This window comes from Rutilus rutilus (genome assembly GCF_951802725.1).
Source record: "Rutilus rutilus genome assembly, chromosome: 20".
NCBI classification, from domain to species: domain Eukaryota; kingdom Metazoa; phylum Chordata; class Actinopteri; order Cypriniformes; family Leuciscidae; genus Rutilus; species Rutilus rutilus.
Genome location: NC_140225.1, coordinates 12,530,927 through 12,546,726, shown reverse-complemented (window position 1 = coordinate 12,546,726; position 15,800 = coordinate 12,530,927). Strand labels below are relative to the sequence as shown.

General features: G+C 36.1%; 1 protein-coding gene across 2 annotated transcripts; it reads right to left on the bottom strand.

The window, feature by feature from the left end:
• Positions 1-1,833: 1,833 nt before the first annotated feature.
• On the bottom strand, positions 1,834-15,505 carry nfkb2 (nuclear factor of kappa light polypeptide gene enhancer in B-cells 2 (p49/p100)). Of its 2 annotated transcripts, XM_084391025.1 has the most exons (24): positions 15,290-15,505; positions 14,732-14,795; positions 11,299-11,338; positions 10,761-10,836; positions 10,597-10,637; positions 10,264-10,362; positions 10,033-10,184; positions 9,739-9,851; positions 9,454-9,612; positions 8,448-8,552; positions 8,271-8,359; positions 8,022-8,160; positions 7,179-7,313; positions 6,888-7,058; positions 6,645-6,786; positions 6,232-6,346; positions 5,904-6,111; positions 5,618-5,787; positions 4,960-5,062; positions 4,384-4,604; positions 4,198-4,279; positions 3,945-4,108; positions 2,708-2,819; positions 1,834-2,608 (listed from the first exon to the last, which is right to left on the bottom strand). In XM_084391025.1, exons 2-24 carry the CDS (start codon positions 14,746-14,748, stop codon positions 2,532-2,534), a joined length of 2,730 nt encoding a protein of 909 aa, XP_084247151.1. In that variant the 5' UTR covers positions 14,749-14,795; positions 15,290-15,505; the 3' UTR covers positions 1,834-2,531. The 2 variants fall into 2 exon arrangements, with proteins under 2 accessions (XP_084247151.1, XP_084247152.1); XM_084391026.1 differs by lacking the exons at positions 14,732-14,795; positions 15,290-15,505 and adding an exon at positions 11,564-11,663.
• Between the last annotated feature and the right edge of the window lie 295 nt (positions 15,506-15,800).

Genomic DNA, 15,800 nt, shown 5'->3' with positions numbered 1-15,800 from the left:
AAAGTATATATTTAAAAAAAAAGAAAAAAGGACTTGCAGATAATATAATTTGAATGAAATTAATGGCCACTTAAGTGTGCTGAAGTGCTCGGCAAGTGTTTAACAATAGTGCATTTTGTAATGAAGTTTTACTTTTTTTAAAGTACATTGTTAATCATGTTTTAATACTCTTTTTCATGTTTTAAACTAGTGTGTTATGTGATATTACATTTAAAGTTAATATATTTTAAATATACTAAATAGCAACTTCATCATTACAAATATGTAATTACAAAAATATTTAAATATGACATTAAATTTTCATAAGAGATTACATTAAATTGTATTTTAGTTTACAGTTAATGCTTGTCAGTACATTCGGCAGTACAATTTAACCATATTTCAAATGTAACTGAAGTAATTATGAAGTTACATATAAAGATGTACTTAAGTCTTATTGTGTAAAAAAAAAAAACTCTTAAATTCAACTATTTATATTTAATATGAATTTAAACTAATGCATTTTCATTTAATTGCAAATAACGTATAGTTAACTGTCAGCAAAAAAATTCCATTTAGTTCTCACTTCACAGAGAAGAATATTCTTTTAAAGTATATTATTTCTGTAACAAGTACTCTTTTTCTTTTTTAAAGTATACTTCTTTTTCACAAGGGATTACGTGCTGTCATTTCAACTGGAATGTCCGAATGACTTTACTGACCAATTACCATGTGAAACGGTTGATAAGTCATCACGATAATCGACCCCATCGTATTATTTAGTGTAATGTGTATTGAGCTTGAGAATGACGTGATGCAAATTCTCTGTGTCAAATCCCATTTGGATATGGCCAAGCCATTGAATTCTCAGGCACTCATGTTTCAAATTTGTAATTCATTCAGTGCTGTGGTAAAACACGCTAAAAGGAGGCACTAAAAGCTGGTTTGTTCAGAGCAACCACATCTTATACCTCAATTGCACTGAGAGACCTGCTCGAAGGAGTGTTATTTGGTTGGAAATAATTCTACCTGTTTACAAGCTGATGCGTTCTTATGTTCAATGAATTCATGTGTAATATTGCTTTGTAGGAGAGTGAAGATAAGCTTCTATGCTGCTTATCATAACCTCATGAATTGTCGATGTTGATATCAGAAACATGAAGGATCCAAGAAATTGTAAAACCTGTAAAACAACACGCTAATGCAAACGAAGATCTAAACTGACTGTTAACTCTGCCAGTGTATAGATCAAATTCAGACATTAAGGACATAAAATACACTTGCAAAATCATTTTGACAAGATCTTGGACCCAAATTCCATCCAATGGCACTTCAATAGTGTTACGCGCTTCACTGCACTATGAATATTAGGTGTATTTAATGAAGAGTTATTTATATATTTTGAACATTTATTATCAGTCTTGACTATTTGTTTATGACTGAAGCATAATGACTAAAAGGTTTATACAATTTTTTTTTTATAGGGAACACTTAACCACTCCAAGTAGTTTGGTGTCACCCAAAGATTTTGCTGTAAATGTAACTTATTTCTTATAAATTAGTTTTTGTGTTTGGTGTGTTTCATCCATTCTAGCTGTATATAATGTGAAAATTATGTTACAGCCGCTCAGTAAAAATAATGCTAATGTTTGTATGTTTTAAAGGCATAGTAAATATGTTTTAAAGGCAAAATAAATATGTTTTGAAAGGATAACTGAAAAGGATTCATATTTTTTATAAAATATATATATATATACACTACTGTTCAAGAGTTTGATAGGGGGCAGATATGATTCGTTAACGTCTCTTAAGCTCACCAAGCATTCATTTGTACAAAAATACAGAAAACAGTAATATATTGAAATATTACAATTGTAACTTTATTTTAATATAATTTTAAATACAATGAATTCCTGTCATCTTCAGTCACATGAGCCTTCAGAAATCATTCTAATATGCTGATTTTTACTATCACTGCATGTATTTATGTAAATGTTTCTTTCCTATTCAGTCAGCATTTAGAACTCTTACATTATAAAGACACAGAATTATGAAATAATAACTTTATTAAAACACAAACATATCTGCTTACCTCTGAACAAACTGCAACCAAAAATACACATAAATAAAAAGTATGATGTATCGAGAAAATGCAAAGATGTGAAGATGTGGTTGCATATATATCAAAAGTAAGCTTACTAAAAACATCCATAGAACATTCCGCAAACATATTCCAAGGTTACATTCGTGCTGGGGAAATGGCAATTCCATTAGGTCTCAGTTGGAGATTTGTTGTTTAGTTACAAGCACTGCACTAAGACTACAGCTTCACTCCAAACGTCGGAGTTTCAACAGAGGATCAACTGATTTGTCATGTTGTCTTACTCTTATGTAATACCAGTGAGGGATTTTGACCTCAAAACATTTCTTTTCAATCCTCCTTGTGATGTGCTGTATTTCCACTTTATTGAGATGATGAACAGTCCACCAGTTTGCACCTGAAAAAAGTCAAATAAAGTGCAAAGTTGTCCTCAGTGAATAGATCCTGATAATCAGTGATTGCCCACTGCAGGATTTCCCATCTCTTCTCCAATGGACTGACTCCCAAAGCCACTGTCCTCTTTAGAATCTGGAAGAAGGAAAAGTGTGTTGTATTCACAATTTACTGACCAAAGGTTGTGTGTTAGTCTCAGAGGTGACCCTATTTCTCTATCAGTGTGAAACATACCTGAGCTCTGCTTGTCCTCTCTGGATTGGCTGGCTGTCAGAAGTCTCACTCCTTCACTCACACCCAGAGACTGCAGCGCCTCCACCAGGCCGTCCACAGGACCACCACTCAACTGAACACACATAAACACACTTATGAACTACTCATACTGTATGTGATTACAAATGCATCTAGTCAAAACACATACAATCTACAAGAAAATGTTTTTTTGAAAGGCTTCAGAAACGTATACCTATTACATGAAGAATATGGAGCAAATACATTCACAAATACGTTTTAAAAAAAGTTTAAAAAACTTTGTATGCGTTTTGGCAGTTCATTTATATGACAACGACCTGAAAACGCAAACTTTTGAAAATGGGTTTCAAATGCAAATTTGTGGAAAGGGTGACATCATGTGGATGGGTATTTCATGTTCAGTCTATAGGTGTGTAGTGTTTCTTTACAAAGTGACATCGCCAACTACTGGCCTGGCATGTGTAATACAGCAATTTTAATAGTTTTAAAAAATCTGTTTTTAGTACGTAATTGTTGTGTAAACGTACCCTTAATTAGCAATAAACATTTTATATAAATGATTTAATCAAATTAAAAAGCAGTATGAGAAAATTGCAAGCAACAAAAGAGCAAAGATAAATGCTTCCAATACTAGTATGCTACATTGTTGTCATATGACATGGACACATCAAATTACATGTTTTTAGAAGTATTAGTATTCTGCACATTTAATACATTTCTTAAATATTAAATGACAAGTTTTTAGAAAATGAGATTAATATGCATGTCTAATACATTTCAATATTACATTTATTTAATAAATACTACTAAATAAATAAATACATTTTAGGACATTTATTTAGTATTCATTTATTTGCTCCACATTCCTATGTAATTAGTGTTCCATTCTAATAACTTTTAACTATTTATTATTATTATTAAAACATTTTGCAGTTAAATAATGAGTTAACAAAGATGTTTTTAAAAATCTGATATTACTTCCAGTTTATTAGTTACACTTTAAATGGAAGGTCAAGTCAAGTGCAATGCATTGACATAGGACAAGGTGCAAGACTGTATATTACACATTTTTGCAAATACAATAGTCCTCACAGAATATGTGCATTACATGCAGAAAAAGTCATCGGTATGCTAGTATGTGGTTCCAAAAATAACCGACGTCTATTTAACAATGTAAAGTATAACTTGCCAAACCAAGAGAACAATGACAGTCTCTTACCTGGTAGTTCTCGAGAAGCTTCTGGCAGGGCGAGGCGCTCTCCTGGAACAGGTGATTGAGTGTGAGCATGCCCAGTTTTTCCGCCAGCTTTCTCCAGGGCACATGGTCTTCAATAAGAATACCACACAGTTTCATGAGCACCTCGCTGTCTAAACCCTGGTTCACTGCAGGAAGAGGAATACTGATCAGTCACACATGCTAGAAGTTAAGTAATAGAGTTTTTGAGAACATTAAGCACATAAAGTCTCATTACCTTCGTCAGTGCTTATTTTGGTCCTCTTGGGGGCGAGTGAACTGGACTTGGGGCCTTTCTTTCCATCTAATAGATCTCTAACCTGTTGAAGAAAATGGGGTTTCAAAGGTTAAAACATGAATTTATTCATCCACCTCCAAATGCTCACACACTGTATGCAATTATGATGGATACAAAAACTCAAACCTTTTGACATTTAGCCAGGTCAAATGGTGTGTGTCCCGCAGCAGGTCTCTTGCGTGGGTTAAACGCTCCCCTCTCGGATGATATCGACATGAATTGAACTTGCTGAACCATGTCATCTGGAAGCTGCTTATTGGCATCATTCTTCTCACTCTCGTCATCTTCATCAGAGGAAGATAAGCTCAGGAAAAGAGGCTCATCGTTCTCCATACGTTTATCAGCTCCTAAATCAGAAGACAAGGGAGATGATACATCAAACAATGCATATCACTGAACCAAAACTTGACTTATTCCCTAGTCATTGGCTCTGAATATGATGATCTTGATTTCAATTGGTTATTCAGTTCATATGTCGTTAATTATGAGTGATTCCTATGAATGTCACACATCAGGAAATGTGGACAACTATCAAATACCTTACCTAAATCACATCCTATATAGTAAAAGTTCATCTTTGCTCTAATAACAAAACTACATGAGCATGTTCTCAATGACTAGTCATTGTGGTTTTGCCCTTCAGAGGTTTTGAAGTACCTGATATCTGTATTAAACTAGTAAGAAAGGAGTTTTCTCAGATACCTGCAGCTATCAGCATGGAGCAGAGAGGTGGGGAGCCTTGACTGGCAGCAAAGTGAAGAGGACTGTTGCCCCCGTAGGTACACACATTCACATCAGCCTTTAGCTGTAACAAATGACAAACATAACACTGTCACTTTTAAAGACAAAACATCTGTGATGGCTCTATGCTGAAGTGTGCTGAATAGGGTGAAACGGTTCCAGTATCTCTGGTTTGTGTGATGCTGAAATAATGCATTAAGATATCATTTATATATTATATAAAGTAAAGTAAATGCTGTTCTATTCAACATGAAACACTGTAGAAATGCATCAGTTTTTATCTGTTGTTTCAGTTTAAGCAGCACAACTGTTATCGACATTGCTAATAATAAGAAATGTTTCCTGATCGACATATTAGAATGATTTCAGAAGGATCATGTGACACTGAAGACTGAAATAATGGCTGCAGAAAATTCAGCTTTCCCATCACAGGAATAAATTACATTTTTAAGCAAATTTAAAAATATATTATATTATAAATTAAAACAGAGAAAAATAATTTTATAGTGTAATAATCAGCCTCAAATTTCCTATTTGGGTGAATCCCTAATGCTAACGAAAGTTTACTAAAACTAACCGAAACTGCGACTAAACATCTAGTGCTCCATAAATCCTTTACCTCAGTAATAAGATTACAGGCCAGTTTTAACAGGTTATCCCTCACTGCCAGATGTAGAGCTGTACAGCCACTTTTCTGCTCTGGCATGTTAATCTTTGCTCCTGACTCCACTAACAATCGAAGACAGTGCTCTCCGTCTTTCTTTACAGCGAGATGGACAGGATATTGACCTGAGAAGTGGGAAAGGTGAAAAAAAATAAAAATCAGTATGTGCTATAATATTCCACATGCAACCTTCAGCACCATTAAATGAAGACTGAGAGACAATGGCATGTGTAACGCTCACCTGAGAAGTCAGCAGAGTTTATTAAATGGACATAACGCTCTCCCAGCAGGCCCAGGACCACTCGTAGTACGGCCTCATCGCCGGTGTGGGCGGCCAAGTGAAGCGCTGTCCGGCCCTCTCGGTCCAGCAGGCTCGGGTCTGCCCCTGTTCTCATCAGCATCTCCACTAACTTGGGCTGCTTTGTGATCACAGCCAGATGCAATGGAGACTGGAAAAGGTAAGAAAGATGAACGTTAGCATGTCACATAAAACTAAAATTATAAGAAAAAATAAAATGAAAAATAAATAATAAAAAGAGCATTTTCACAGCATATAGATGCTAAATTACCTGACTGAGGTGGTTGAGTTTGTTGATGAACTTCTGTTGTGGGGTGTTGTTCAGGGCCTGAATAAGCTGTTGCACCACAGCAGGTTGCTGATGGATAATGGCCAAGTGCAGAGGCCTATGGGAAAAATACGACACAGATTAATACAAACTCTGATCACTATTGTGTTGCACTTCATTCAATGAATGTATCGTTTAAATGCATTTCAAAATAATGAAGTTACTACACTATAACAATTTCACTTACATTTTTTCAGTAAGCAGATTCTTAAGCAACTTAAAATACACTAACTATACTAGAAAGGTTTAAAGGTAGCAGACACATAACCTGGAATTAAATATACTTGACAAGAGTTAAGACATTGATACAATAGACCGGATACAAGCTGAAAGGCAGAGATGTGAAAAAGACATACGTGTCTCCGTTCTCATCTTGCACTCCACACAGATGTCTCTGCAGAACCAGCAGGGGGCGCACATCCCCTGTACTGCAGTACTGTAACAAAGCACGAGCAGTGCACTTGGCTGTCAAAGTGGCACGATTCTGCAGAGCTGCGGCTGGAAACAATACAGGAAGGAAACATGCATCACTGAATGAACACACTCCTAAAATCTCAATGCCTTGAGTTTAATGATACCTGAAAGATAATTATGCTCACCGATCTGAATGAGCTGCTGATGCACTGGAGAACCAGACTGAGTTTGTTTGTTAGTTGGCTGATTCTGAGATCCATCAGACTGTGGGGTGGCGCCTGACATCTGTGGCCCTCCAGCAAATCCACCACCACCGAAAAACCCTGAACCATCCATCGTATGATTAAATGAAAATCCTAAGGACATAATTGACACGAAGATACATATATGAAGACTTCTGTTGACACACCACCAGAATAACTGAATTAACCATGTACATGTGTAGCCTCAGAGTTTAGGGATTTAAAATGTTTCACCTCCTCCCATTCCTCCTCCTCCTGTTCCAGATCCAGGACCTCCAAAGGCCCCTGCTCCTCCTTGAGGTCCTCCCCGCCAGTGATCATAGGGCTGAGGAAGTGCCTTCATCCTCTTCCTCTGAACCTCTTCTTTGTCTAGGAGGGAAGAGGAGCCAACATGTTAGCAAATATGAGAAAGAGAAATAGTGAAGAGGATGTTTAATGGATCTAAACTACCGTATTAAAAACAGAAAACAGTGTTTTTTTTTTTTTTTACATTTCACAAAATTACCAGGTGAGCATTTTAAAAACCTAGACAACAAACTTTTTAGTGGAACAATAAAGATACTGAATTTGATATAAACTGTCCCCATATATATGTATGTTAGGACAGTTTGTTGCAATCTGTTAAAAATGGGATGGTCTTAAAGTGCCCCATTATGCTTTTTAAAATATTACCTTTCATGCAGTACGTAATATAGCAAAGTTTTAAAGATCGAAGTGCACCACAAAGTTATTGTCTCCTCCAGAAAGAATCGATTCTGAACAGCCGAAGCGAGTCATCAGCAATTCTAGTCTCACTTCATGTTACATACCTGCGTAACAATGTAACAAACTTGCATAATGCCAGCCTATGGTCTTCATTGGCTGCCTGCAAACAAGGTCTACTTTGACTGACCCTCAACCACTTTAGTTGTAGCTGAGGAATGAAGGAGTTTGGTTTCTGACACACGCTGTAAGTGGTAGACTAGTCAAAACAGACTGGGCCTTCTGACCAATCAGAGCAGAGTAGGCTCTCAGAAAGGAGAGGGAACCTTTAAAATAGCACATAGGGGCACCGATGTTTTGCACAGCACTACTAACCTTGATTGTGTGGAATATATGTGAACTGCTTGGGTTCGCTGAAGTCGCCTCCCTTCTTCCTCTTGAGCTGCAGGAACACGGTGACAGGGCGCGTGATATCTGTGCAGCGGTACGGTGGCGTCTTAAACACGATCGCATACTGATGGGATTAAAAAACGTTGTCAGTGAAGGTTTGTTGTAAAAGGCTAAACCACATCCAACGGTAAAATCCAGGAAATGACAACGTTTTTATGTCAATTTATCACACACCTGTTTGTGGACGTCAGTGGGGGAGAAGTCTCCAAATGCCTCCCATCCGGAATCATCTTCCTCCTCATAAAAACGAATGTCAATATCATCTGGAAACAAAAGAGTATAAACATCATTTGATCTAAAAGGTTTGTGAATGATTGTAAATCCTTTTTGAAATCAGAAAATCATAATAACCTTTTTGAACTTTATCACAGAGCAGAAAGACCTCTTCTCCTCCCAGCACTGACCCAGAGGTTTTATCCATTCGGGAGATCTTCAAATTTGAAGCATTTGGTGATTCTGGGTAAAGAGCAACACATTTTAGCTATATTAAGATTACCAATCCTTTTTTCCCTAATTTACACTCCAGTTCAAAAGCTTGGGGTCGGTAAGATTTTTAATGTTTTAAAAAGATGTCTCTTCTTCTCATCAAGGCTGCATTTATTTGAATACAGTAAACTACAGTGAAAGCAGTAATATTGTGAAATATTAATACAATTTAAAATAACCGTTTTATATTGAATATGTTATGTTATTTATTCCTGTGATGGCAAAGCTGATTCATTACTCCAGTCTTCAGTGTCACATGATTCTTCAGAAATAATTCTAAAATGCTGATTTGGTTTCAAAAAACATTTATTATTATGTTGAAAACAAGTTGTGCTGCTTAATATTTTCGTGAAAACCGTGATTCATTTTGTTTTCTGATAAATATAGTCCAAAAGAAAAATAATATATGTGGAATAGAAATCTTTTGTAATGCCTTCACTGTCACTTTTATCAATGTTATGCATCCTTGGTGAATTGGTTTTATTATTGTTCAGACCCCAAACTTTTGAACGATAATGTAAATTGAAATGGTCAATAACTAATTACAGACTTAACACAATATTCTCAGAGCAATGTAGATTATAATACTATTAATATTTATATACCACTGTCAAAAAATACATACATACGTAATTCTACAATGACATAATCATTTTGAAATAAATCTAAATAAATCTAAAATTGAAGAAATAAAAGCAACAAAATCTGTAGTCTGATTAAAATATCAGTTTCTTTTTCTTTAAACTCACAGTGCCAATATATTTTTCTTTGTGTGTTTTTTTTTTTGTGGCAACTTTGAGGTCAGTGTGTGGCAGACGTCTTTTGTTAATTGAATTTCATTTATTCTCTTATGGTTTATGGCAGGACTTACTGCTATCATAGATAGGATTTGAAACAGCAGGCTTCAAGGCTCTTGTGAAACTCCCATTGCTGTCCTGCAGGTAAGCAGTGAACTTTAATCTTACAATGTTTAGGTCCATGTTTTTGCCCAATTCTTTGGCTTCTTGCATAATAGCCTGTTCCTCTGCATCTGAATGAGTGACATAGAGAGAAAAAACATCATGTCAAATGAGGATGCAAACAGTAAACAGAAAATTCAATAAGCAGTCAGTCAACATCAAGTATGTCTAGTTGAATAATTAAATCACAGTCTTACCACTAAATTTATATCCAGGCTCTTTCGTCCTTCTCTTCTCTTCTCTCAGCCTTTTCGTTAATACTTCAATCACTCCTCTCTTAGTAACATGGAGGATGCCTAAATTACTGAATCTAGATATAGAGGATGTAATAATGAATAAAGATTGCACAACTGCACATAAACAACAATCAAAAGCCACAAGCCTCACATGATGATACTGTATGCATACAATGCCTTACGCAATTTATTCCAGTTATAACAACAAGCAAAGAGATCATATGAGCATGATGAACAGTAATCGTGTTCACTCACTGTGCTGTGAGATCATTAGGCCCGACATCAATGGAGCATACACCGTTGTCATTACATTGGCGACCCACAAGACTGTGCGCATGAACGCGAGGGGGGTCTGTGTGCGTCACTAGCTGAACCTCTACGCGAGCATGACCCACGTAGTTTGACACCTGGTGTGGGAGAATGCATTTATAAATGTACTGCTTATTTAAATACATTGCAGATACATATCCATGTAACAAAGCCCACCTTGACTGTGGGATACGTCCTTCTGTTCCTCTCACTGGAGGCACCTGGCAGACCACCGTGGGATGGGCCCTCACATTCATAACGAAATCTGAATCCTCTCTGTAACACACACATTGCATTTTTACATAACACCAGACCTTACTCACTGATAAAACCCTGTTTTTGGGGAATTCCAGCGCATGCTTTCTGGAATTATCCCACATAGTCTGTATATTCTTTGTAATACATCACACATGTTCACTAAATGGCTAAAATACACCATTTTATCATTTATAACATTGGAAAATTGTCAAACAGAGTGGAAGATAAAGATGAAGACCTAAGTGAACGTACCTGCTTTGGCTCCTCAATTATCTGTAGATAAGGCCCATGAACTGAAATAAAGATCAAATACAATAAATTAGCCTTCTTTTCATTTAAATCAAAAGAACACCACACAACAAAAACACATCATAAAATACATTCATAAAGCAAGACAATTGGCAGAATTAACTTACCTGTTTCTGTCACAAAGGGTTCAGGCTTCACCTCAAAAGGTTCATGCAGATATTGAAGGTCCACCATGAACAAAGACTGAAGATGCCATGTACAAACGTGCATGTGTTAGTATTTTTTTTTAAATAAAATATACATTTATGTGTATTAAACTCAAACCTTTAGCACAAAGCATAATTAGTTTTATTTTATTATAACTGAAAATGTGACCTGATATTCAAATTTATACCATTTGGTCTAAATAGATTGCAAAAAAAAACTACACAACATAATGGATAATACATTTTTAGATTTGTTATATATTACATTTAACATTGTTATTCATTTATTAATGTTTTTAAAGATTAGCTTTAAGATAGGGTTTGATAACGTTGACGATAATCTAAATTTATTTGAAAAAATCTCCCATACTGACAGATAACTGATAGGGTACGCATTTTGTGCACCTCAAATGAAAATATCTATAGATCACAACTCTAAACAAAAAATCTGTAGCCAGGTAGCAGACTACAGCAGCAATTTTGACAATATGTGGCTCACCTCATTGTCAAACTTCATTTGATACTGCGTATCATCCATCCTGTAATGTAGAAGAAACAGAGAAAACTCTTATTGAGACCGTCTCGCAAAGACACAAACCCAGAACTAAAAAATACCCATGAGGTGAGGTGCTCTAATACAGTTAGCATGCTGAATCAAAACATCAACTGAGCTGCAAACCCCTACAGATGCATTTCATTCCCCCAGTTTTTCCCCACAGTAGTGCTCTGACCTTCACACAAGGCTGCGTACACTTTTACCCTACCTGATAAACAAAACGTAGAGAAAGAGGCTTTCCGTTTTAAACAAAAGACTCACACAAAAGTCCGTTTCACTTTCGGTGTTACAACAAGGATGTGTGCACTGGATTTTTTTTCTTTTTTTAATACGCCTCCCTCCTTCTGTCTGGCTCACTTGCTTGCGTTACTTCCAGGAAGCAAGGCAGTGAAAAAAAAAAAAACAGAGGAAAGCCCCCAGAATACCAGCTCACTGCTGCCGCTGATGTCAAATCCTGAGAAATGCAGGTACACACATATTCACACCCTGATATCAAGACTTCTCATATCTAAATTTCCTCAACTTTCCAAAGGCTTTTTCAAATTCCCTTCTCTTCCTCTGGGGTACTTTTGAAACAAAAAAATTCCAATAATGATTCCTTTTTTATTCATATTTAGAGTCAAATTCTGTGAAAAAATGAACAGAAAATTCCATGTATGTGTAATTTACAAAAAATAAACATATTTCTGACTAAAACGATCTGTGTAACTGGATTAGTCAGATATCTCTACAATGCAGCTACCATGAGAAAAGCCCTGAAAGATGGGGATTGCCCCCCATCTGTTGGCCTGCCCTTGCAGCCACAAATCTTTTAAACCCTCAAACACTTCCACTGTTAACCAAACAGGAAATTATGATGATGATCTCTAAGTGATACATTTATTTAAATAAATAATTTATAAAGAAATTATGCTCCATTTCATTTCCAGTGTTAATATTACTAGCTACACTGGATGACAGGATTGCACAAGTGTTTACTTAAACTGCCACTGACAGGAATGAGGAAGCGTCTTCTTCTGCTCAGGATGAGGTGTACTAAGATTGCTGTGTAGTACCACCACATATTCTTCACCAAAACCAATGGGACATCTAGAAGAGTAAACTATGAGTTTTCTATCTGAGGTGTCAGGGCTCATTCTGAGTGAATGCAAATCCTGACATCACTGAAAAGAGAGTAAAACTCTTCTGGATCACAACCACATCCTGTCCTTCTTCTGTGAAATGATAGCATCTTCACTTCAGTCAAACAACCCCTAATCTTAAAAACGTCAAATATAGACAAGAAGATTAATTAAGCAAGGCAAAAGTCGTCAATCTAAAACAGTGGATGTCCACCAAGCCCGCCAAGAGGCCTCAGTAAACGTCCGAAGGGGCAAAATGAATGTAAATTATTTAAGAGTTACATTAACAGAATCCAACTCAAGTCCAATGCTAACAACAAAACCAAAACGTAAAACATGTCAAATTACATCATATGTTAATCTATCAGCTGTTGTTGATATCATACACAGTCACACACAGCTTTTGAAACTTTTGGAATCACAATATTCATTTTTGGTCGATTATTTAATTTTATTGACAACTTAGTTTCTGTTAATAAAAAAGGTTAAAAGCAAGCAGCTAAGCATCACAATGTTCTTTAATTGAAGGGTTTGTTCAACCAAAAATGAAAATCTGTCATTAATTACTCACCCTCATGTCATTCCAAACCCACAAGACCTTTGTAACAGAAATTAAGATATTTGTGACGAAATCCGAGAGGTTTCTGAACAAGTCACAGGCAACAACGTCATTGCAACTTTCAAGGCCCAGAAAGATAGTAAAGACATCATTAAAACAGTCCATGTGACTACAGTAGTTCAACCTTAAAGCGTAACTCTCGCCAAAATGCAACCTAGGGTCTTTTTGTTAATCTACCCGAGGCAAACTTTCGTTTAAAAGCATAATTAGAAAAATTATGAAGATCGACTACTCAAAAATAGTCGATCTCCGAATGCGAATGAACTGACTCTGAATTTTAGTATTGTTTCTTATATGAGGATCCTTTTTCAAATACAAGGTCAATATTGATTTTCACTAACGACAAAACAACTAATTTTCCGTGAATTTATATGGAACTAAGCTTTAGGATCTTTACTCTCCTCCCTGTTGCGTTGCATTCGGAGATCGACTATTTTTGTCTGACAAAATGCCGGAGGACACAGCTACAGTGAGTTGTTCAAAATCTTTCTTTTTAGTAAACTCTGTGTACACAAACAATGTTCTCAATGCTCGAGTTCATGTGTAGAGCCCCTGGTGATACTTCGAGTAAAGTTTCATGTTTGTGTCGATCCTTCTTAGTGTTTAAAAATTTTTTTTTTGATGCTATCATAGAAGTGCCCCAAGCACTCCCATTCAAAAGGCAATTTGACCAAAAACAAAAATACAGTCAAATTTAAAAGTGGCGTTTCCATTCTAATTATGCTTTTAAACAAAAGTTTGCCTCGGGTAGATTAACAAAAAGGTTATGAAGCGACGAGAATACTTTTTGTGCACAAAAGAATTATATAAAAATAACGACTTTAATTCAACAGTATCTTCTCTTCCATGTGCTATTCACATAATGTAAACAGTATTCCAGGTTCTACGCCAAAACGCAGACTCATTATTCGCTAGCTCCTGCGTCAGCATCACACGCATGTGCCGTGGTGCTCACGTGAACAGCGTCAGCCAATAATGATCCGGCGTTCTGATGTAGAACCTGGAATCGCTGCACTGTTTACTACTACCTTTCTGGGCCTTGAAAGTTGCAATGAATTGCTGCCTATGGCTGGTTCAGAAACCTCTCGGATTTATTAAAAAACATCTTCATTTATTTTCCGAAGATGAACGAAGGTCTTGCGGGTTTGGAACAACATGAGGGTAAGTAATGACAGAATTTTTATTTTGGGGTAAACTAAACTTTTAAAGAATTTAATTGAATGTTCTTTAAAGACAAAACCCCACTTGCTCAGAACACAAGACTACTTTATTTAGACTATACTTTACTTTACTTTACTACTTTCACAATAAACCTGTTTTTAACCGTTTCAGCTCTTCCATATGCATGAAGTTGAAAGGCAAAAGAACCAGTGTTTGTAAATCCTCTAACGTTACTTATATTACAAGTTTTTGTTTCCATATGCAAATCTGACTAACTTACTTACCAGTCTAACGTTACATGCTCTATGTAATCATGTCCAAAACTTTAGGAGTACATTTACATTCGTGAACATTTTAAGCATAACCAGAGCTGTCAGTCAACATTTCTTGGCATCTATAAGCTGCACGTGCCAATGATGCACAATAAAACGCTGCACAGGAGAGACAGCAATATTGGAATAAATCTGTAACGTACCTTAGTGCTCCAGCCATTCTGTTTTCTGCAGGGTCATCCGAACCGACACTGAACTCCTGACAGACTGAAAATTATGGAAATGATAAGCGCTTACACACACTGTGTGATGGGGATGTGATTCCCCTGCAACATGTAACTGTTCGGCTAAGTCAGATCCAAAAAGTACATCTGACTTTTGATGGGAATTTCCCGCAGACTCGAGCGAACAGCAGCAAAACACCCGAGACAAAACTTGTACACACTATCGATAACTGAACACTGATCAAAATTTTTGTAAACATTTTTACGGTTTTCTAACTAATTAGCAATTTGCACGGACTACACGCCATATGAACTGTAGCTGCTACACAATCTCTGGAATGTAACGTAACGTTAATGTTTTCAAAACAAACTTAAAATAGATTTCTCCATGCACTATATAAGCAACCGAGATTTACAAATAAGAAAGCAGACTATTATTATCTACTATTTAAAGACCTACATGCCTTGTTACAAAACTGTTCATTAATAATGATAATTTCGTAATGTGTACAGTACTTCAGCACATATCAGACTTACCTTGTATAACTGTGATGTTTGCCAATTCTAGTGTAGTTTCTATTCGACGTCAATTTAATTAAATCACTGCTAAAATCTTAGCAAACGACTGAGAAAAATAAATAAATAAACAAAATGGACCATCCATCCAATTAATCTGTTCCAGTTTTAGTATTTAGTGAACACTCCATGCGAACGTACGCTTGTATGAGTCGAACGCTACTGGCCTGGAAAGCCCCGACTCGGGGAATTCCGCAATCACGTGGCGTGCTAGGAGTGTTTTGATTGGTTCTTAGACGGAACATGATTTGCATGTTCTCCAAAACTTCCGCTCAGTGTGTAGTGCAAAGTCCAATATGATTAAAATATGATAACGATAACAGTAAAGTAAATAAAGTATGTTTTTTTTTGTACATCAAATATACAGAATATCTATAGCATTAGAAACCACAACACACAATTCTATTTAGCCTGAAGATCATACTTAATTTTTTATTTTATTTTTATTAGGTTTTAATCTTTTTTGATGGGT